General features: G+C 50.4%; 1 protein-coding gene across 6 annotated transcripts in view; it reads left to right on the top strand.

Annotated features, from left to right (window-relative positions):
- ZZEF1 (zinc finger ZZ-type and EF-hand domain containing 1) overlaps positions 1 to 22460 on the top strand; it is a 130189-nt gene that overhangs the window by 104561 nt on the left and 3168 nt on the right. For all 6 annotated transcript variants that reach the window (XM_070061242.1, XM_070061240.1, XM_070061244.1 and 3 more), the window contains exons 43-54: positions 3796 to 3995; positions 6547 to 6666; positions 8124 to 8315; positions 10192 to 10292; positions 11541 to 11676; positions 11776 to 12135; positions 14779 to 14922; positions 16083 to 16251; positions 17412 to 17510; positions 17943 to 18108; positions 20893 to 21046; positions 21651 to 21722. In XM_070061242.1, coding sequence (XP_069917343.1) covers positions 3796 to 3995; positions 6547 to 6666; positions 8124 to 8315; positions 10192 to 10292; positions 11541 to 11676; positions 11776 to 12135; positions 14779 to 14922; positions 16083 to 16251; positions 17412 to 17510; positions 17943 to 18108; positions 20893 to 21046; positions 21651 to 21722 — 1913 coding nt within the window. The remainder of the gene's footprint in view (positions 1 to 3795; positions 3996 to 6546; positions 6667 to 8123; positions 8316 to 10191; positions 10293 to 11540; positions 11677 to 11775; positions 12136 to 14778; positions 14923 to 16082; positions 16252 to 17411; positions 17511 to 17942; positions 18109 to 20892; positions 21047 to 21650; positions 21723 to 22460) is intronic.

Genomic DNA, 22460 nt, shown 5'->3' with positions numbered 1-22460 from the left:
GGGGTAAACCAATGGAAGGAAGACCTTTCTGTCTCTCTTTCACTGTCTAATTCTGTCTGTTAAAAAAAAAAAAAAGTATTGCAACTTGTTTTGTGGTTCACAATGTGACTTTCCATTCTTTGTGAAAGTTGCATGTGCACTTGAAGATATTGTGCTTGCTGTATTGTCAGTGAAGTGATCTACAGAGGTCATTTAAGTCAAGTCAGTTAATTGAAAGTATTGTTAAAGTCTTCCATGTGCTTCTGTCTACATGTTTTCAAAATTACTGTATGATAATTGTTGAAGTATCTAACTATAATTGTATGTCTAGTTCTCAATTCATTATGAAATGTACCTTTTTATCTCTAATAATATTCCTTGTTATGATAACAGTTAATATAGCCTCTTCTGATTTTTTTTGTTAGCATTTTCTTTTTAAAGGTTTATTTATTTGAAAGGCAGAGTTGCAGAGAGGCAGAGGCAGAGAGAGGTCTTCCATCCACTGTTTCACTCCCCAAATAGCCACAACCGCTGACGCTGAGCCGATCTGAAACCAGGAGCTTCTTCTGGGTCTCCCATGCAGTGCAGGGGCCCAAGTACTTGGGCCATCCTCTGCTGCTTTCCTAGGCCCTAGCTTGGATCAGAAGTGGAACAGCCAGGACTCAAACTGGCACCCACAGGGGATTCCAGCACTGCAGGCGGAGGCTTTACTTGTTACACCACAGCACTGGCCCCAGAATTTTCATGGTATATCTTTTTCTACCCTTTACCTTTAATCTGCCTGTGTCTTTATATTTAAACTGGATTTCTTGTAGATACGACATAGTAGAGTCTTATTTTTAATCCAGCAATCCTTGTCTTTAAAAAACTTAATGAATGAATGAATTCATTCATGAGAGCATTCATCCTCTGATTGATTCTCCATATACATCTCACAATATGTTAATTTTGCTTTAAAGGGCCAAATGTTTTCAAAGATATTTTTAAATGAGAAAACAATATCTTTCACATTTACCTGCATTTTCATCATTTTTTGTGCCCTTCTTTCCTTTGTGTAGGCTAAAGTTCATTTGATATCATTTTTATCTGGCCTGAAAAAACTTACTTTAACATTACTTGTGGTGTAGGTGTTCAAATTGCCCTGCATTTTCTGTTGTCCAATGTCTGGATGACATTGTAGAGTTAGAAATTCTAGGCTGAGGCCGGCGAGGTGGCTCATTAGGCTAATCCTCCGCCTGTGGTGCCGGCGCCCCGGGTTCTAGTCCTGGTTGGGGCGCTGGATTCTGTCCCGGTTGCTCCTCTTCCAGTCCAGCTTTCTGCTGTGGCCCAGGAGGGCAGTTGGAGGATGGCCCAAGTGCTTAGGCCCTGCACCCCATGGGGGACCAGGAGGAAGCACCTGGCTCCTGGCTTCAGATCGGCGCAGTGCGCCAGCTGTAGCGGCCATTTGAGGGGGTGAACCAACGAAAGGAAGACCTTTCTCTCTGTCTCTCTCACTGTCTAACTCTGCCTGTCAAAAAAAAAAAAAAAAAAAAAAAAAAAGAAAAGAAAAAGAAAGAAAGAAAAGAAAAGAAATTCTAGGCTGAGAGTTCTTTCTTTGAATACTTTAAAGACCCTGACCCGCTGTCTTCTGGCTTGGCATGGATTGTGGTATAAAGTCTGCTGTCATTCTTTGATACTCTTTTTACTGTGTCTTTTTTCTCTGACTGCTTTCTCTGTTTTGTCTTTATCACTGGAAAGTTGAGAAATATTTTTTGGAAAATTTATTTATCTATTTGAAAGGCAGAGTTACAGAGACAGAGAGATCTTCCATCCATTGGTTCACTCCCCAAATGGCTGCAATGACCAGGGAAGGGTCAGCCTGAAGCCAGGAGCCAAGAACTTCTTCTAGGTCTCCCACATGTGTGCAGGGGCCAAGCACATGGGCCATCCTCTGCTGCTTTTCCCAGACCATTAGTAGGGAGCTGGATCGGAAGTGGAGCAGCCAAGACACGAACTGGCACTCATAGGATACCAGCTTAGCAGGCAGCAGCTTAACCCACTGTGCCACAATGCTGGGGAAAATTTGGATCACAAAGTTGGGGAAATTTTGATCACTATGTCTTCAAATTCTTTCTACCCTCCACCAGGACACTTCTAACTCACACTCATGGGAAGGTAAAATATTCCCAGCTCTTTGTGAGCTCCAGGAATTTTCTATTGCTTTTTGCTAGTTGTTTCTCCTGCCCTAATTTCCTCTCTCATATGTGCAATCAATATTCATCCAATTCATGAGGAACCTTCTCTGGATCACCAGCAAATTCTCCCCAACCCGTTTGTCCCTACGAATCTTTCTTCTCTGTGATACTCTGCCATTGTTATCTCCATCTCCACAATCCACTGAGACTTCTGTGTGCTGCTTGGATTTTTACAGATAACTGGTGTTATTGGAGGGCCAACCAAAGTTAAGTTCATTCTCAGAGCTTGTAGTTCTACACTGTCTGTTGTCGAATGTTTGACTGGTTTGTGGATTTGTTTGTTTGTTTTCTGGTGTTCTGATTATTTAATCTGACTCCTCTTACTCCATCTTATTTGGAAGTGGAAGTCTTGTAAACTCTCATGAATTTCCATAAAGGGACAGTGTTGTGGACACCTGCAACACTGGCATCCCATATGGGCACTGGTTTGAGTCCTGGCTTCTCCATTTCTGGTCCATTCCCTGCTGATGGCCTGAGTATTTGGACTCCTGCACCCATGAGAGAGACCTGGAAGAGACCTGGCTCTTGGCTTCAGCCCAGCCCAGCCACAGCGATTGCAGTCATTTGGGAAGTAAACCAGCAGCTAGAAGTTCTCTCTTTTTTCTTGCTCTCTGTATCTCTGTAACGTTACCTTCCAAATAAAATCAATAGATCTTTTTTTAAAAAATTTCCATCAACATCTTTGTTCTCACCTGTAAGTTAGCCTTAAAAACAGTACCTACAGGTGTGGGCACTGTAGTGCGGCAGGTGAAACCATCACTTGGGTTGCCCACATCCCATGTCAGGAATTCTAATTCATACGCAGTCACCTCTGCTTGCAGTCTAGCTTCCTGCTGCTGCGTTCTGGGACACAGCACATGGCTCAAGTGCTTAGCTTCTGCCATCCACAGGGTGGGCACAGATGGGATTCTGGGCTCCTGGCTTCCTGGCCCAGCCATGGCTGCTGCAGGCATTTGGGAAATGAATCAATCTCTCTCTCTCTCTCTCTCTCTCTCTCTCTCCCTCCCTCCCCCTCCCTCTCCCTCCCTCCCTCTCTCTCTCTCTCCCTCTCTCCCGCTCTCGCAGATGAAAATAAACATTTAGAATAACATTACAAATATGGCTGGCATTGTGGCACAGCAGGTTGAGCCACTGCCTGGAACACCAGCATCCCTATGAGCACAGATTCAAGTCCCACCTACCCATTTCCAGTCCAGCTCTCTGCTAACGGGCCCGGGGAAAGCAGCAGAAGATGACAGGCGCTCTTGCGCTCCTGCCACCCACAGGGAAGATCCAGATGGAGTTCCAGGCTCCTGGCTTTGGCCTGGCCCAGCCCTGGCCACTGTGGCCATTTGGAGAGTGAACCAGTGGATAGAAGATTCTGTCTCTCCCACTGTCTCTCTCTCCATAACTCTGCCTTTCATATAAATAAAAATAAAATGTTTTAAAAATAAATAAATAAATAATATCCATAATTACATTGGAGCTCGAGAACTTTTGCTTTTGCAGTTCTCCGTTTGGTAGGCACATTACAATGGAAGAACTGAGCTGCAGGAAGCACTAACTGTACTTTTTGTGCTTTCCTCTTCCTGCCTGACATCAGTGAAGGACTACCAGCTGGTCCAGAAGGGAGGAGGACAAGAAGTCGGCAGCGCTCAGGCCCAGCTGAGCCAGTACTCCCAGCACTTTGCCTTAATTGCCAGTCACCTTCTGCAAACCAGCATGGACAGCCATTGTCCTGAGGCAGTGGAGGCAACGTGGGTCCTGTCCCTGGCTCTCAAAGGATTATATAAAGCACTAAAGGTAATGGGCAGCTGCTGCTCTTTGACAATGAACCTGGCTGTGATTTGACATCTGCAGGGGATTAATGAGGAGGAAATGACATCTGATTTTGGTGGATGATTAACCATGGGATCTTGATTATCTTTAGAGATGGATGGGGCTTTGTACAGAATAACCTTAAAGAAGTAGTAAAAGTTACCAGTTTGGTTCTCTCTGTGTCTCAATACTGTCTCATGGAATTGGGTCCTATACTACTTCAAGGGGATATAACTTTGGGAGATGAGAAGAAAAATGAGCTAAAAGCTCCCTCACTTCTCTCTCTAAATGGGGAGGCTCCCTTGGTTTATTGTGGGAGATAAAAGCAGGAATAAAGCTGGCACCTTGGGACCTTTGAACAAGGAGGAAGCAGGCATGTTACAGAGCAGGCTGAAACTTGGTGTGGAGATCAGATGCCTTGAATGTGGGAAGCATGACTCTTCCAGTATGTGAGGGCATTGATGCGCAGGAAAGATCTCTTAAGTAAAGTTTCAGTGCACTCTTAGGATCTCTTCCCAGCAGAGTTGCTCATGAAGGAAGGAGCTCAGGCGCGCAGTGTGTGAGTTCGTGTTCAGTGGCTGCACTGTACCACAGGCTGGGCTAAGTGGCCCTGGTCCAGTCCTGAGGGTTTGCATTGATGGGGTTAAGACCATCCATGTGCTGCTTCCATTTTGTACACTACAGTAAGAAAGGGAGGATGAGCTCCCTGAGGGCCGAGAGCCTCTCTCTCTTTGAAGCCGTCATTCAGTAAATGTTGAGTGCCAAGGTGTGAGTGTGTTGTCAACCAGAAAGAAGGCCCCTACTCTCTTACAGTCTAACTGGCAAGAGAGACAGCAGGGAGCTGGCAGAACTGCCCTGAGTCAGAAGAAGCCTATCTGGAAAGGTAAAATGTGGGGCGATAGATTAGGAGTCAGCCCTGGGGAAACTGGGCCGAGCACTCCCTGAGGACAGAGCAGCGAGCCTTGAAGTGGAATAGGCCGGCTGGCAGAGCAAAAGCAGCGCCAGTGCTGTAGGACTGTGAGAGAGGAGGGTGGGGCCGGGCAGGCAGGCGTGCACGTGGATTGCAGTCTGAAGAGCACTGCAAAGCTTTTGGAAGGTCCAGAGCCGGGAGTTAAATATAATAAGATTTAAAGGTGTGTGTTGAGGGACTGGCATCATGGCACAGCAGGTAAGCCGTTGCCTGGGACACCAGCATCCCACGTGGGAACTGATTCGAATCCTGGCGGCTTGGGCCCTTGTCACCCACATGGGAGACTTGGATGGAGTTCCAGGCTCCTGGCTTCAGTCTGGCCCAGTCCCAGCTGTTGCGGCCACTTGGGGAGTATACCAGAGATGGAAGAGTTCGTTCTCTCTCTCTCTCTCTCTCTCTGTGTGTGTGTGTGTGTGTGTGTGTGTGTGTTTCTGTCTGTGTCTCTTCCTCTCTCTCTTTCTCTGCAACTCAAATAAATAAAATAAATCTTTTTTTAAGGCTTATTTTATTTGGAAGGCTGAGTTAACAGAGAGAGATGGAGAGAGACAGAAAGCTTCCATCCACTGGTTCACCCCTAAAATGACCACAAAGGCTGGAGCTGGGTCATACTGAAGCCAGAAGCTTCTTCCAGGTCTCCCCCATGGGTGCAGGAGCCCAAGCACTTGGACCATTTTCTGCTGCTTTCCCAGGCACATTAGCAGGGAGCTGGATGGGAAGTAGAGCAGCTGGGACTGCTCTACTGGTGCCCATATGGGATGCCTGTGTCACAGGTGGTGGCTCAGCCTGCCATGCCACAGCACCAGCCCCAAAATAAATCTTTAAAAAATAAAAATAATGGGACTGGCATTGTGGTGTAGCAGGTAAAGCCGCCACCTGCAACACCATTATCCTATGTGGGCACCAATTCAAGTCTGGGCTGCTCCACTTGCAATCCAGCTCCCTGCTAATATGCCTGGGAAAGCAGCAGAGGATGACCCAAGTCCTTGGGCCCCTGCCACCTGTGTGGGAGACCTGGAAGAAGCTCCTGGCTTCAGCCTGGCCCAGTTTTGGTTGTTGCAGCCACTTGGGGAGTGTATCTGTGGGTAGAAGATCTCTCTCTCTCTCCCTCCCTCCCTCCCTACCTCTCTCCCCCTCCCCCCCCTCTCTCCCCCTCTCCCCCTCTCCCTCTCTCCCCCCTCCCTCTCTCCCCCTCTCCCTCTCTCCCCCTCTCCCTCTTTCCCCTTCTCTCCCCCCTCTCTCACCCTCTCATCCTCTCCCCCCTCCTCCCCCTCTCCCCCTACCCCTTCCCCCTTCCCTCTCCCTCTCCTTCTCCCTCTTTCTATAACTCTGTCTTTCAAATAAATAAATAAAATCTTTAAAATAAATATAAAGTATTTGTTCAGTGTGGACAAATTGAAGAGTGGATGAGTGGACAGTGGGTTATGGTTAAGGTTCAGAGTTTGTTCTTCCCGCTGATTCTTGAGTTTTCACTGGAAGCTCATCTTGGGGTACCAGCTGGGGTGGGACACTGACCTTCATCTGCTTCGGGCTGAGGCAGTTGCAGACCACCCCTTCTTTGCTTTGCAGGCTAACGGATTTGAGGAGATCCACGCCACCCTCCTTCAGACCGACCTGCTCCGGCTGCTGGTGAAGAAGTGCAGCAAAGGGACTGGCTTCAGTAAGACGTGGCTCCTCCGCGACCTGGAAGTAAGGGCTTCTGCTGCCCGCCCATGGTTACCTGCCGGGCCATGAGCGGCATCAGCTGATTCCAGCTGGCTCTGTACAGTGCTGTCTTCCCCTTCGGAAATAGGGATTCTGACATCTGTCCTCCCCTGTCAGGGAGAATGAATTTGATGTTTGTTCAAAGAAACTTGGAAGAGAAATCTTCTATGGAAACATATGAATGACCATTATATCATGGTAATCAAGTATACGCTAGAACTATTATTTCTTCCTTAAAGTTCCTTTGAGCTAAGATTGCTTTCTAAATTTGTCTTCACTTACATTTATTGGATGTAGGATTTTAGTTGATCACTTAGTTTTATTGGTATTCCTCCTAGACCTTAGCTTTTTCTTAGCAGAGCAGATCACCGCGGTTCCCTGTGGCCTTTTCTGTGCCGGATGCTACAGGTCCAGGAGCGACTGCTGCTGCCAGGGAGGCAGTGAGCCAGCCACTCACAGGCCAGCAGGCTTCGGCCAGCTCTGAGGCACAGTGGGTTAAGCCACTGCCTGTGACACCAGCATCCCATATGAGTTCTGGTTCTTTTCCCTGCTGCTCCACTTCTGATCCAGTTTCCTGCTAATGCACCTGGGGGGAACCTGGATGGAGTTCTTGGCTGCTGACTTCGTCCTGGCCGGGCCCAGGTCCGGGTCCTTACAGCCATTTGAGTAGTGAACCAGCAGAATGAAGATCTCTCTCTGCTTCTCCTTCTCTCTCACTGTAACTGCCTTTCAAATAAATCTTTAAAAAAAAGAACAACCTTCAGCTACCACAAAATGATTTGGCTAGGTAACTGGGAAACCATTTGAATGCTTGTTCTTAGAAAATACTTATTAAATTTTTTATTATTTAAATAATAGAACCATTTAAAAAAATTTTTTTAAATATAAGGGAAAGACAATCACTCCCTAAACAGAGCTACCATCATGAGCACGTTTGTGTGTTTTCTTCTAATTTTCCCCATGGACCCAGAGGGTATATGCAAGTTTAGATTGAATGAGGAATATAATATTTCAATAAATTGGAGTCAGTAGGCATTTTTCTAAGTCTCTGTACAGTTCTCATAACCACCTTTTTTGATGGCTGTATGCAGTACATGAAGATGGTTTTCAGTATTTCACCATTACTAACGCTTTATTGACATATTGAAAGCCTGACTTTTTACGTATTTTACATTGTTCCTCCGAGGTGAGTTACTAGGTCAAAGGATGTGAACATTTGATGATATGAGTTTACATTGTCAATGGAAAAGTTAATAAACACAAAGGCCCCCATAGTTTTTAATTAGCATTTGTTTGATTACAATACAGTTGCACATGTGTTCATGTTTCTGTATGAATTTTCCGTTCTTTGTGTGAGTTCTGAGGTCTTCGGTCAAATATTCTGTACTCTTCCCATGCACTCCCCACTCACTCTCTGACCCCCTGATGTTCCTTCTGTGCAGATCTTGTCCATCATGCTGTACTCCTCAAAAAAGGAGATCAACACTTTGGCCGAGCACGGCGAGCTGGAGCTCAGTGAGCGAGGCGAGCAAGAGGAAGAGGCGGAGCGGCCGGTCAGCAGCCCTGGTGAGCCAGAGCAGAAGAAGCTAGACCCTCTCGAGGGCCTGGACGAGCCCACCAGAATATGTTTCTTGGTACGTACTCAGGCCATCTTAGGGATCAAGGAAGGGCTTCTGAGGAGTGCATGCTCTTTGACATGGGCTGTTTTTCAGCCAAAACAGGGAAATGCTTCAGTGTGATATTCTGAGAATTCACTTCTTAAAAACACTCTGTGTGGTGCTGAACCGACCCTGAAGAACAGAGAAGCCCCATCGCAGTTGTTCTTAACATTTCTGGGTCACACTCTCAAAAGCTCCAGTTGTGTGTGGGAAACTTTACATTCAATGCCCAGGCTTTCCAAAAGCCCTGGAAGGGCTTCCATCCTGGAAGGCCCACATTATAGTCCCTTCATCCTACTTTTACCATCTCTGGATAATTCACTGTTGCTCAAAACGGTGTAAAATCGGTGAGGACTTGGATGTCAGAGGGTCTGACTATATGAAGCATGAAGAAAGAGTGGAGAGTGATACCAGAAGAGCAAGTGATATTAAAAAAGAAAAAGTCAACAGAGTGTGGCACCCAGAGCTGTGTGCCAGTTGTCAGACTGAGTGTGAGGCAGCTGTGGGGAAGCTGGCAGGCAGGCAGTGTGATAAGTGTTGGCTGTCAACATTGTGTTTGGCTGCCATATGTTCCTTTGATGTTTTAGTGTTTTTAGTTTGCTTTGAAGTTACAATAACAATGCAAATTTTTTTAGTATTTTAGTATTCATTATTTTAGTTTTATTGATTTCCTTTTTTTCAACGCCCATATAATGTTATTCAATTATAAACTGATTTATGATTTTTGAAAATCACTTTTAAAAAAAAATGTGTTTATTTGAAAGGCATAGTTTCCAGAAAGAAAAGGAGACAGAGACAGACAGAGAGAGAAAAATCTTCCAGGGCTGGCACTGTGGTGTAGAAGGTAAAACCACCGCCTGCAGTGTCGGCATCCCACATGGGCACTGGTTCAAGTCCCGGCTGCTCTACTTCCGATCCAGCTCTCTGCTATGGCCTGGGAAAGCAGTAGAAGATAGTCCAAGTGCTTGGGCCCCTGAACCCACATGGGAGACCTGGAATAAGCTCCTGGCTCCTGGCTTCAAATCGGCGCAGCTCCAGCCAATATGGTCTATTCAGGAGTGAACCAGTGGATGGAAGACCTTTCTCTCTCTTTCTCTGCCTTTCCTTCTCTTCTCTGTGTAACTTTGACTTTCAAATAAATAAATAAATCTTTAAAAAAAAAAATCTTCCGGCCGGCACCGCGGCTCACTAGGCTAATCCTCCGCCTGCGGCACCAGCACACCGGGTTCTAGTCCCGGTCGGGGCGCTGGATTCTGTCCGGGTTGCCCCTCTTCCAGGCCAGCTCTCTGCTGTGGCCCGGGAGTGCAGTGGAGGATGGCCCAGGTCCTTGGGCCCTGCACCTGCATGGGAGACCAGGATAAGTACCTGGCTCCTGGCTTTGGATCAGCGCGATGCACCGGCTGCGGCGGCCATTGGAGGGTGAACCAATGGCAAAAGGAAGACCTTTCTCTCTGTCTCTCTCTCTCTCACTGTCCACTCTGTCAAAAAATTTTAAAAAAATAAAAAATCCTCCATCTGCTGGTTCACTCCTCAAATGGCTGCTAGGCTGGAGCTGGGCTGGTCCAAAGCCAGGAGCCAGGAACTTCTTCCAGGTCTCCCATGTGGGCGCAGGAGCCTAAGCACTTGGGCCATCTTCTGCTGCTTTCCCAGGCACATTAGTAGGCTGCTGGATCGGAAGAGGAGCAGCCATAACTCAAACTGGTGCCCATATGGGATACTGGCCCTGCAGGTGGCAGTTTACCCGCTATGCCACAATGCCTGCACCTGAAGATCACTTCTGAGTTCAGATTATCCATGATATGCTGACGTCCCGTTTGGATTGCTTCTCACCTGCTTCCTGCTCTGCTTTCAGATGGCGCACGATGCTCTGAACGCGCCCCTGCACATCCTCCGGGCCATATATGAACTGCAGATGAAAAGGACTGATTCTTTCTTCCTGGAGGTTCAGAAGAGGTGAGGAGCATGTAGAGCGAGCCAAAATATGGCGAGTGAGGAAGCAAATGAGGGCAGGAGGATCACACGGGACCCCGGGGAGCAACCCTGACTGGCCAGGCAGCAGACATGGAACTTGTGTGTAGTTCTGCACGAAAGGACGTGAAAGGTGACCTATGTTACACTGGCTGGATTGTCTCTGATGCATGCGACCAGCTTCTTTGGACAAACGTTGGATTTGTAGGCGGCCTCTTGGAGTAACCCCTTGTTATGGACTGAGATGTGGAGGCGAACACCAAGATGTCGCTCACATCACCTCTGTGTGCAGGTTGCAGAGTAGGAGCTGCCACTCAAGGGCTTTGGTTTACAGATGGGTTTTTCACCACTGCAAATCATTTTCCCACGAAGGTCACTATAAAGTTAACAGAATTCCCTCTTTTGGCCGGGAGGTTCAGAGCTAGTGCTTGGACCCAGCTGTTCATATTGTGTAGAACTTCGTATTTCTACAATCTGAATACCCCTTCCACACCTTCATATCCTAGTTTTGCCATCTTATTCTCATTTTTCTTTTACTTTATTTTGTGTTTTTCTTACTTATTGCCTTGAATTCTGTGAACTGAAGCAGATACTGTGAAATGAAAACTGTTAGGGCACAGGCTGAGCTGTTGTGACTAAGAGAGCAGAGGCACCCTGAGTCACAGCAGAGGGAATTGCTTTTGACAGTTGGAGGTGGACAGCAATCCAGGGTGGGGCCAGCTCTGTTCCACCAAGTAGTGTTCTCGGCTGCATGGTCAGGAAACTCACCCACGCCAGCCCTGGCTCCAAGCCGATGAAAGGGGGAAGGTAGAGAAACGAGTGTGTCCTTCGTCCGATGATTTGAGGGGAGGCTCTGGAAGTGCCAGGCTCCATCACCTGCCTCTCCCTGGCGGGACCCTCGCTACATCACTACATCCAGCTGCCGGGGGCTTGAGACCGTTTCTGTAGCTGGGCAATCGTGTCTTTGCAAAAGCTCCAGGGAGCTTTGTTTCTTAAGGAGAAAAGGGGAGAATGGGCTCTGGGGGCAGTTTTCATGCCCTGCCACGAGGCATGTGTGCATCTCTGCGTGCGTGAACGAATGCCCGCCGTGAATGCAGTCCGCAGAGCACAGAAAGCAGTAATGTGATCGTGTGGTCACAGGATGCTCTGACGGCATTTCCGAAAAGTGTGATTGCAGGGTGTACTCTGGCCTGTCTATACTTTACGTAGCCGACTTGTGATCCTTTTCTTCAGGTTTGATGGCGATGAACTCACTACAGATGAAAGGATTCGGTCCCTGGCTCAAAAATGGCAGCCCAGTAGGAGCCTGAGACTGGAAGAGCAAAGCGCCCGAGCTGTGGATACAGACATGATTATCTTGCCGTGCCTGGTATGTCACCCACCTTGGATATGCTGTCTACACTTCCCACACCCCCTCCTTCCATTGTGAGAAGGCTGGGCCTCTGTAATGGTGGTCTTGGGTTCACAGTCCCGGCCTGCACGCTGCGACCAAGCCACTGCTGAGTCCAACCCGGTGACCCAGAAGCTGATCTCCAGCACAGAGAGTGAGCTGCAGCAGAGCTACGCCAAGCAGCGCCGCAGTAAGAGCGCCGCCCTGCTGCACAAGGAGCTGAACTGCAAGAGCAAGAGGGCTGTCCGGGACTACCTCTTCCGTGTCAATGAAGCCACAGCCGTCCTCTACGCCCGCCATGTGCTTGCGTCCCTGCTTGCCGAGTGGCCTGGGCACGTGCCAGTGAGTGAAGACATCCTGGAGCTAAGTGGCCCAGCCCATATGACCTACATTTTGGATATGTTCATGCAGCTGGAAGAAAAGCACCAGTGGGAGAAGGTAAGGCAACCGACTAGAGCAGGCTCCTCCCTTGCCCCTTCCTGCGCATCTCTGCCGCCCTGGGGGTTGGACAGACACCCCCAGCCAGTGCTTTCTGGACTGAGGGTACCGGTGTGGCACTGTTGGCTTCTCCCAGGGATTGGCCTAGCATACGCTTAGTGCTCAGAGAATATCTGAAGTAAGGATCTGGGGCAGGCGTTTGGTGCAGTCGTGAAGACACTGCTTGGGAGTATGAGGCTCTGCGTCCTGGCTCCTCTTCCCATTGCAGCTCCTTGTTAGTGCGCACCCTGGGAGGCAGCTGGTGATGCCTCAGATACTTGGGTGCCGCCCACATGGAAAGCCAGGACTGAGTTCCCAGCTCCCGCTTCAGCCTGGCGCAGCCCCCTAGCCATCGAAGGCATTTGGGGAGTGAGCCAGTGGCTAAGAGCTCTCTTTGTTTCTGTTTTTCTCTGCCTTTCAAATACACAAATAATTTTTAAAAAATAATGATTCTATTAAACATGCCTTAGCATTTTGGCTTTCTTGTTTCATACCTCCAAGCCTAATAACTCTTAGCCTGCCTGTCTCTTTCCACGTTCCCTAGACTCTCACGTTATACAAATGCTGGGGGTCAGGGTTAGGTAGGACTCTCTAGTATCTTATTCCCTGTGATACAGGAAAACTTCCAGTGAGATTTTTGCCTTCTGTTTTATTTTATTTTTTGAGAAAGAGGATGATACGTAGAAAGATATACAGGCAATGGCTCCTGACCAGACCGCAGCCAAAGCTGGAGCTGGGAACTTAGTGCAGGCCTCCCATGTAAGTGACAGGGACCCGGTCATTTGCCTCTCAGGGTGTGCATTAGCTGGAACCAGGCGTCGAGCCCAGGCACTCCAGTGTGGGAGGCAGGAGTCTTAACTGCCAGGCCAAACACTGCCCTGTATTCTGTTTAAACCACTGTCTGTAGAATTTGCAGCCCTGGTCAGAGACTCTGCCAGCACCTACTGCTGTGTTCACTGCAACCTAGAGGAAGTGTTGCAGGTGAAAAACAGGCCAGGGAAGCTTGACCAAGACTTCTAATTTCTGAGTGGCAGAGGGGTTCTCAAGAGGATCAGTGCCATTCTATCAAGTCCAATTTTCTCATTTTAAGTTTCAGTTTAAAAATTGGAGACTATTTTTTCTTTGTTTTTAATCAAGTGTTTACCTTGTTCTTTTTTGTTGTTTTCTAAAGATTAATTCATTTGAAAGGCAGAATTGCAGAGAGGCAGAGGTAGAGAGAAAGAGAAATCTTTTATCCACTGGTTTACTCCCCCAAATGGCCACAATGGCCATGGCTGGGCCAGGCCAAAGCCAGGTGCCAGGACTTTCTTCTGGGTCTCCCACATGGATGCAGGAGCCTGAGGACTTGTGCCATCTTTCACTGCTTTTCCACGCACATCAGCAGGGAGCTAGATCAGAAGCAGAACAACTGGGACTCAAATCAGCGCACATATGGATGCTGGTACTGCAGGCAGCAGCTTAACCCACTAAGCCACAATGCCAGCCCCTATCTTGTTCTCTCTCTCTCTCTCTCTTTATTATTACTTATCTGAGAGGTAGAGTTACAGAGAGAGAGAGAGAGGGAGAGACAAAGAAAGGTCTTCCATCTGCTGATTCACTCCCCTAATGGCTGCAACAGCTCTGAAGCCAGGAGCCAGGAGCTTCTTCTGGGTCCCTCAAGCAGGTGTAGGGGCCCAAGAACTTGGGTCATGTTCCACTGCCTTCCCAGGCCATAAGCAGAGAGCTGGATCAGAAAAAGAGCAGCCAGGACATGAACTGGTACCCATATGGGATGCCAGTGCCACAGGTGGAGGGTTAGCTTACTGTGCCACAGTGCCAGCCCCCTACCTTGTTCTTTTGAAACAATAATGGGTCAGCAAAACTCCATAGGGCTGGAGGCATCCCTTCCACCACCTGCTGTGTGGAAACAGAGACCCAGAGTAACTGCACGTGTCCCGATCTAGACCTCAGAAGATCCTTTCCAGCTGAAGCAGAAAGTCTCTCACCATCTTTCCAGTTTCCAGGTGTAGAAATCTTGTCACCCTGACCCCGTCACCCTCCCCCTGTGCCACCCTCTCTCTCTCTCAAACACACACACACATACACACAGCCCAGGAGGAGTCATTCACCCTCCACGACCTGTTTTATTCCCCTCCATTCTTTCCCAGCCTCACAGCCTGGATGAGCTAGCTGCTTGGCTCAGGCCATGTTTATCTTTTTGAAAAGCTAAAGGGACCTATCGTGCCCCTCTGGGTCCTCTCCTTGCCATGTCCTTCCCCCTCTCTTGTCCCCATAGTGCCTCACTCTGGCCACTCATCATTGTGCCGTGACTACCCGCTCGCCTGCCCTGCTGGGGACTCTGTAGGGCCAGCAGCATTGCTGGCTGGTCCCGCTTGTTCTTCCAGTCCTCCTTGCTGTGGTGTATTCCAGAAGGACTGCAGTGTCCTGACTGACAACAAGGACAGGTCACGAGGCGGCCGGTGGAGCTGGTTTTAGGGCTGGGGCTGCAGAAGCTTGTTGTGGGTCCGAGATGATGGCAGCCTCTCCGGGTGGGCCTGGGGTTGAAGCAGGCTCTCTCCTGGATGCCACTGGCAGGCCCTGACGTACCCACCTGTGTCCCACCAGATCCTGCAGAAGGTGCTTCAGGGCTGCCGAGAGAGCATGCTGGGGACCATGGCGCTGGCCGCCTGCCAGTTCATGGAGGAGCCAGGGATGGAGGTGCAAGTGAGGGAATCGAAGCACCCCTATAACAACAACACCAACTTTGAGGTAAAGCCTTATTGTCAGCCTCCTCGCAGCTCCTCCTTCCTCACCCCAACACCCCTGCCCGAGAGAACGCTTCCTCTGCTCGCCGGAGTCCTCTCCTGGTCATTCCTGCCTTAATGGGAAAGGCGCCCTGTGAGAGTCTACTCTTCCCTGGCGGCTCCCGCCACACCTCTGCACATGGGTCTGGGTCCAGCCCTTGCTCTTAACTGTCTCCCGCTGACCTGGCCACCCCTTTGTACATGACGCAGAGTGAAATCCTCATCCTTTCCATCCTAACCTCGTATCTGGACGGAGAGGTGGGACTCTGGATGAGCCAAGGTGCTGCAGACTCGGTCGTTCTCACTGACAGCGCTGCGATGGCTCTTGAGCCCTTCAGCAAATGCTGGGGCTGGCGAGGCGTCTGCCCGGGCCACAGCCGTGCATGACACAGCCCCATGCACAACTGAGGTTTGGGTTACAGAGTGTGAACCTCTTCATCCTCTTTCCTCCAAGCCTCCTCTCTCCCGGTATTGTTGGCTCCGTCCCCACTCCCTCCACCCAACACGGGTACAAAGAGGATCGCCTTGTCTTCTCCATCACCTCCAGACTTCTCTTTCACTTGTCTGGGGTTCCTGTGTGGCTCCTTTCTGACTGCCTGCCCTGGCCTTGCTCCACACCCGTGGAGGAGTGGCCCTTCTCTGGTGGATGCCCTACAAGCCTTGCTGCTGCTTGGGGACGTTCCCAAGCCCCCCTGCCGTGCAGTGCAAAGGCCTTATTTTAGTGCACAAGGCCTTCGGTGTCTTTCCCTGCCAACCTTTCCAGGCTGAGTCTCGCTGTCTCCCCCTCCCCAAGCACCCCATCCACAGAGCAAGCAGTTACCCCAGAGATGTCAGCACCAGACCTCCCAGCTTGCTCCCTTCCTGAAATGGACCCCGTGTGCTCTCACCGCCCCCACCCTGCCCAGTTCTCTTAGGCTCCTCCCGTCACCTCTACTGATCATAACAGCCCGAGCACCCCTTCACTGGGACCCCTGAGCCTGCACTGCCCTGTACCACGTCCCAGCCGGACTGAGAACTGCAGAGGAGGGCCAGTGCCGTACTCACGTCCGCCTCACCAGTTGTGGCAGGGCTTGGCACGAGGCAGCCCACAGCACTGACAGAGGGGTTTCTCTTTTCCCTCCCCAGGATAAAGTTCACATTCCTGGTGCAATCTACCTCTCAATCAAATTTGATTCTCAGTGCAACACGGAGGAAGGCTGTGATGAGCTCGCCATGTCCAGCAGTAGTGACTTTCAGCAAGATCGACACAATTTCAGCGGGTCTCAGCAGAAATGGAAAGATTTTGAGCTTCCAGGTAGTATCAAAAATATGTAGTTCTATAAAGTTTTTTTAAAGATTTATTTATTTGAGCCGGCGACGTGGCTCACTAGGCTAATCCTCCACCTTGCGGCGCCGGCACACCGGGTTCTAGTCCCGGTCGGGGCGCCGGATTCTGTCCCGGTTGCCCCTCTTCCAGGCCAGCTCTCTGCTATGGCCAGGGAGTGCAGTGGAGGATGGCCCAGGTGCTTGGGCCCTGCACCCCATGGGAGACCAGGAAAAGCACCTGGATCCTGGCTCCTGCCATCAGATCAGCGTGGTGCGCCGGCTGCAGCGGCGGCCATTGGAGGGTGATCCAACGGCAAAGGAAGACCTTTCTCTCTCTGTCTCTCTCTCTCACTGTCCACTCTGCCTATCAAAAAAAAAAAAAAAAAAAAAAAGATTTATTTATTTGGGCTCTGCGCTGTGGCATAGAGTGTAATACCACCGCCTGTGGTGCCAGCATCCCATATGGCTGCTGGTTCAAGACCCAGCTGCTCCACTTCCGATCCAGCTCTCTGCTATGGCCTGGGAAAGCAGTGGAAGATGGCCCAAGTCCTTGGGTCCCTGCACCCACATGGGAGACCCAGAAGAAGCTCCTGGCTCCTGGCTTCGAATCTACACAGCTCCAGCCATTGTAGTCATCTGTGGAGTGAACCATTGGATGGAAGACCTCTCTCTGCCTCTGCCTCTCTGTAACTCTGCCTTTCAAATAAATAAATACATCTTAAAAAAATTTTTTTTATATATTTGAAAGCCAGAGTTAGAGAGACTCTTCCATGTGCTGGGTCGCGCCCCAGATGGCCTCAATGGCCAGAGTGGCCCAGGCCAAAGCTAGGAGCCAGGAGCTTCTTCCAGATCTCCTGCATGAATGGCAGGGGCCCAAATACTTGTGCCATATTCTGCTGCTTTTCCCAGGCCATAAGCAGAGAGCTGGATTGGAAGTGGAGCAGCCGGAACACGAACTGACACCCATATGGGATGCTGGTGTCACAGGCAGCAGCTTCACCACCTGCGGCGCAGCGCCGGCCCTGGTCCTGTTTAAGCTTAACATGGCAAAGGGAAATCATTGGGTTTAATACATCTCATCAAAAACGGGCCAGTTGCCATTGCCTGTGGCTGCAGTTGGCTGATCTGTTTGATTCTCGTGTGGCCCAGGAGACACGCTGTACTACCGCTTCACTTCCGACATGAGCAACACTGAATGGGGCTACAAGTTCACCGTGACGGCTGGACACCTGGGGCGCTTCCAGACAGGTGTGTGTGCTTTCTCCCCACTTGCACTGCCTGCCGCAGGGCCTCTCTGGCTGTAGGTACCCTCATGTAGCTGACCTTTTCCTCGGAGCCCTCACAGCTCTGTCCCACAGACCACGTGTGTCTCTCCACTTGTGCTGTGGTTGACTAGCTGTAAACTTGAATGTGCTGACGAAAGGGCCTTCTCATGGGGCCAAAGAAATGTGCTTGGTCCTCGGAGTCTGCCAGGGCATTCGGAAAAAGGAGGCACCAAGAATGTTCGTTCTTTAAAATGCTGTGATTTCTTTAGAAGTCTTCATTTCAGCAAAAATGTAAATGACCATAATTACATCCTCCTTTTTAGTAAAACTTGAGCAGTTTATAAAATCTGTCATTGTTAATGTACACAACCATCAGTTTATTTGTAAAATATCTTTGTTTTGGGGTCTCGGCCAGGTTTCGAGATTTTGAAACAAATGTTGTCAGAAGAACGAGTTGTGCCTCACCTCCCATTAGCCAAAATTTGGGAGTGGCTGGTGGGCGTGGCCTGCCGCCAGACCGGTCATCAGCGGTTAAAAGCCATCCACCTGCTGCTGAGGATCGTGCGCTGCTGCTCCCACAGGTAGGCTCGTCCCGGCTCAGGCGCGTGCACTGTGCTGTCCCTCCCTCTGTGGCTTGCCTTTGCGCTCTGTCCGTGGGGTCCTTGGTGAAGAGATGCACGTAACTTCAGTGTCTTCTGCCTCATCAGTGTTTCCTTTACAACGCTTTTAGTGTCCTGTGTAGGTAACGTCAGTAGTTCCCGTGGGACCCGCTAGGAGCTTGGTTGTTTTCCTCTCCTGCTTAGGTCCCTAATCTACCCGGAATGGATTTTAGCGTGCTGTGAGGTGTAGGGGCTGAGTGCGCTTTTCCACGTGGAGTTGCACTTCTCACCACATGCAGTGCAGCAGCCCCGCCCCGCCCGTACGGGTGCCTCTGGCCTCTGGCCTCTGGCCTCTCGTTCCTTTGGTTGTGTGTGTGCCAGGACCACGCCCCCTTCAGCACCGTAGCTCAGATTTACATACCTACTAGGATAAGTCCCTCAGCTTTGTTCTACACCTTTGAGATTGTCTTGGACACCTTTAACTCTGCATATCATACTTTTAGAATTAGTATGTCAGTTTCTATCTGCTCACAAACACACCCATCTTGCCTCGTGAGATTTTTGACTGACTGTAGGTTAACTGGAGGAGAATCAAGGTTTTTAGCACACGGAGTCCTCTAATCCATGACCATTATACTTGGATATCACTCCGTTGTTTAGGTCGTAGTCATATTTTATAGTTTTCAAGGTATAGGATTTGTGCAACATTTTGTTATTTATTCCTTGGTATTTAATATTTTTGTTGCTATTAAAATTTTTATTTTTGGTTTTGCTGATAGTTAAGCTTTTTTTTTTTTTTAAGATTTATTTATTTGTTTGAAAGTCAGAGTTACACAGAGAGAAGGAGAGGCTGAGAGAGGTCTTCCATCTGCTGGTTCACTCCCCAGATGGCTGAAATGGCCAGAGCTGCGCCGATCTGAAGCCAGGAGCCAGGAGCTTCTTCTGGGTCTCCCACACAGGTGCAGTGGCCCAAGCACTTAGGCCATCTTCTACTGCTTTCCCAGGCCACAGCAGAGAGCTGGATCAGAAAAGGAGCAGCAGGGACTCGAACTGGTGCCCATATGGGATGCCGGCACCACAGGCAGAGGCTTAACCTACTGCGCCACAGCACTGGTCCCCTTTCTTGCATGTTTAAGGCACACAGACACACAGAATGCCAGTGAGAGTGGGTAACGATCTTCAGAGTGACAGATTGTCTTCTCATATAATGTGGAATTGACATTAAAAAAAATCAAGGACTCTTCAAGTCAGGGAAGAAAGAGCAGTGGCTGTCATGAGCAGGCCACAGGCTGTGTGTGGGAAGGAGGGAGAGAGCAAAAGCTGGGCCTGCGTGCTGCTCCCACCATGTCTTCACATCAGCCGTCAGGGGCACTGAGCGCCACGCGGGCCTGGCTGTGTGTATATTCCAGTAAGCACTGCTGACTGAGTGGTATGCAAGAGGCATGTAACGTCGCCTTGGTCTTTAGACACCCCTTCCTGCAGGCAGCACAGATCCACCCCTGCATGGTTTGCTGGCAGCCTGCCTTCTCGTAGGGACACTCCTGCACCCGTCCATCCCCAGCCTGCAGCCTGCCTCGTCACCCCTGCTGTAATGCTCTTGGAGACTGGAGAGGTGCTGGTCTGAGGGCACAGAGGCCCCGACAGAGGGGCAGCCCCCAGGACGGAGGCACAGTGCCTTTGACTTCACGTTCTGAGAGCTTTCCTGAAAACCCAGCTCCAAGGCTGGCTCTGTAAAGCAAACCAGATTTTCCCACTTATTTACTTTGGGAAGGGTTCTTCCTCTGAGCGGGGAGCTAGTGCCTCCAAGGCAACCCTGAATTGAACAGAATTCTTCAAGTCACAAGAGAAACAGCAGAATCTAGTGTTGTATATGCATCTGTAACCACACCGTAAGTCCCAGAATATTACTCAATTCAGAGCTTTCCTCCTCTGACACCCAACTTCCTCTGGAGTCACAAAACTTCTGTCCAGACTCTCAGCCAGGCTAGCCACAGAAGATCTGCTCCCAGCTGAGTGACTGGTGTGTGCCCTTCTGGTGTTTATGGGCCCAGGACCAGAATCTTGGCTGTCACCATTGGGTTTTCAGCAGTTACTTTTCTGGCTTTCATTTTTTTTTTTAAAGATTTATTTATTTGAAAGTCAGAGTTACACAGAGAGAGGAGAGGCAGAGAGAGAGAGAGAGAGAGAGAGAGAGGTCTTCCATCCACTGGTTCACTCCCCAGTTGGCCGCAATGGCTGGAGCTGCGCTGATCCGAAGCCAGGAGCCTCGAGCCTCCTCTGGGTCTCCTACATGGGTGCAGGGGCCCAAGGAGTTGGGCCATCTTCTACTGCTTTCCCAGGCCACAGCCAAGAGCTGGATTGGAAGTGCAGCAGCCAGAACTCGAACCAGTGCCCATATGGGATGCCGGCACTGCAAGCAGCGGCTTTATCCGTTACACCACAGCGCCGACCCCTAAATTTTATCTTGTATACGCCATCTGCTCTCTTGCCTCCCCTGCTGAACACCTGTCCTGAGGTCAGCCCTGTCCCTGGAAGGTCTCCAGAGCCACCCTTCTTATAGCTGCACCGCAGTGCCCGCGCACAGGCTGCAGGGTGTCCTGATTCCTCGGGGCCCCGTGTTGAAGCCTGGGTCCCATCCTCTTCCTCCTTTGCTGTTGGCGACGACCTGCAGCTGTTGGGGGCAGGGCGCTGTCTGTAATCACTGTACTAGCTGCGGTTTCTCAGCCTTGCCCCTGACCACCTGATGTCCCCTGGCCCCTCCCACAGTGACCTCTGTGACCTCACGCTGCTGAGGCCCCTGTGGCAGCTCTTCACCCACATGGAGTACGCCCTGTTTGAGGATGTGACGCAGCCCGGCATTCTTCTCCCCCTGCACCGTGCCCTCACCGAGCTCTTCTTTGTCACCGAGAACCGTGCCCAGGTGAGGCCCTGCCTGCTTCCCACCCTGCACTCGCTGCCTCCTCCACCAGGGCAGGGCTCAGGTCACAGCCCCGTTGCTGGGGGCTTGTAGCCCTGCATTAGGGCGCAGGTGTGGCTAACGTATGTGGTGCCTGCCTCGCCCCAGCCCTGGGAGGGCCTTGGGTCAGCACCAACCCTGCTTATTTTGTGAGGCCTAAAGCCAAAGGGGGACAAGTGCCTGGTCTCAGCCCTTGACAATAGTGAGTTTTGGAAAATAAAACGGATGAGTTCCTCCTTCCTCCTCCTCCCTCCCTGCCAGCACAATGGACCCATTGATTGTGAGAGATGAAAGGGCCTTTTATCCCCTCCCTTCATATGCGAGGAATCAGGGAGGCATCCCCTTCCGGTCACCTTGTGGCTGGGTCAGGGCAGAGCCAACCCTGGAAGCAGGCACCTGGCTCCCCCCGGCAGGCTCCTCTGGTGGCTCCGAGGAGGCAGTGCGATGAGGGGCCTCAAGGCCTCTGTGTGTGCGGGTGGGCAGCCCCGTGGCTGTGGCCTGTTGCAGGTGTGCTGGGCATCCGGCCTCATGCCACCCTTGCCTCACAGAGCCCACGCTTTCTCTACAGGAGCTCGGCTTGCTGCAGGAGTACCTGCTGGCCTTAACCACGGACGACCACCTTCTCCGCTGTGCGGCACAGGTACTCCCTCCCCTCGCAGAGCTGGCCATCTGGGGCCAACTCCCAGTGGCAGGTGTCCCCACCTCCCCCTTGCCAGGACAGACTGCGTCAGGAGTGCAGAATCCAGCCCGAGTTTACACGGAGCTCTGTTCCAAGTCAGTCACTTCCTCCTGGTGCTCGGAGGCAGGCGGGCCATTTGTCAGCGTCATCCGTGTTAAGCCGGGGGTCAGAACACACTAGCAGGAATGTGTGTCTTTAAACCAAACAACCCCTGCCTTGAATTTAGTTTGGCAGGTCCCTGAAGTTTCCATCGAGTGAGATTGCAGATATTTTTGGATGTCATTTGCTTCCCTGGCGTGAGAGCCCTCTTTTGACAGCTGTTTGGTCTCAGGACCCTTCGCACTGCTAACCTGCTCAGGGCCCAGAAAGCGCGTGCGTGGTCACTGTGGAGATGAGTGTATACCGTTAGAACGTGCATGCAACTTGAAATGTACAGCTCAGCTCAGAAATGAAACAAAACGTCTAAACATTTAGCTATCGATTTGTTTTAAAAAAGCAATAGTCAGTCTATCTCATATTAACATAAATAGCCTGTTTTGTGAAGCACAGTTCTTATTTTTCAAAACACCACTGCGAAGGCTAGCCTTGTGTTCCGTTTCACGGCCCTCTGACATCTGGCTTACTGCACACAGCTGCACGCAGGTCTCGTCTGCATTCAATCTCGCATCTGCAGCAGCCTCTGGGAGACTCCACCATGTC

This window comes from Oryctolagus cuniculus, chromosome 17, assembly GCF_964237555.1.
Source record: "Oryctolagus cuniculus chromosome 17, mOryCun1.1, whole genome shotgun sequence".
Taxonomy (NCBI): domain Eukaryota; kingdom Metazoa; phylum Chordata; class Mammalia; order Lagomorpha; family Leporidae; genus Oryctolagus; species Oryctolagus cuniculus.
This window is presented reverse-complemented; position numbering and strand designations above follow the sequence as displayed.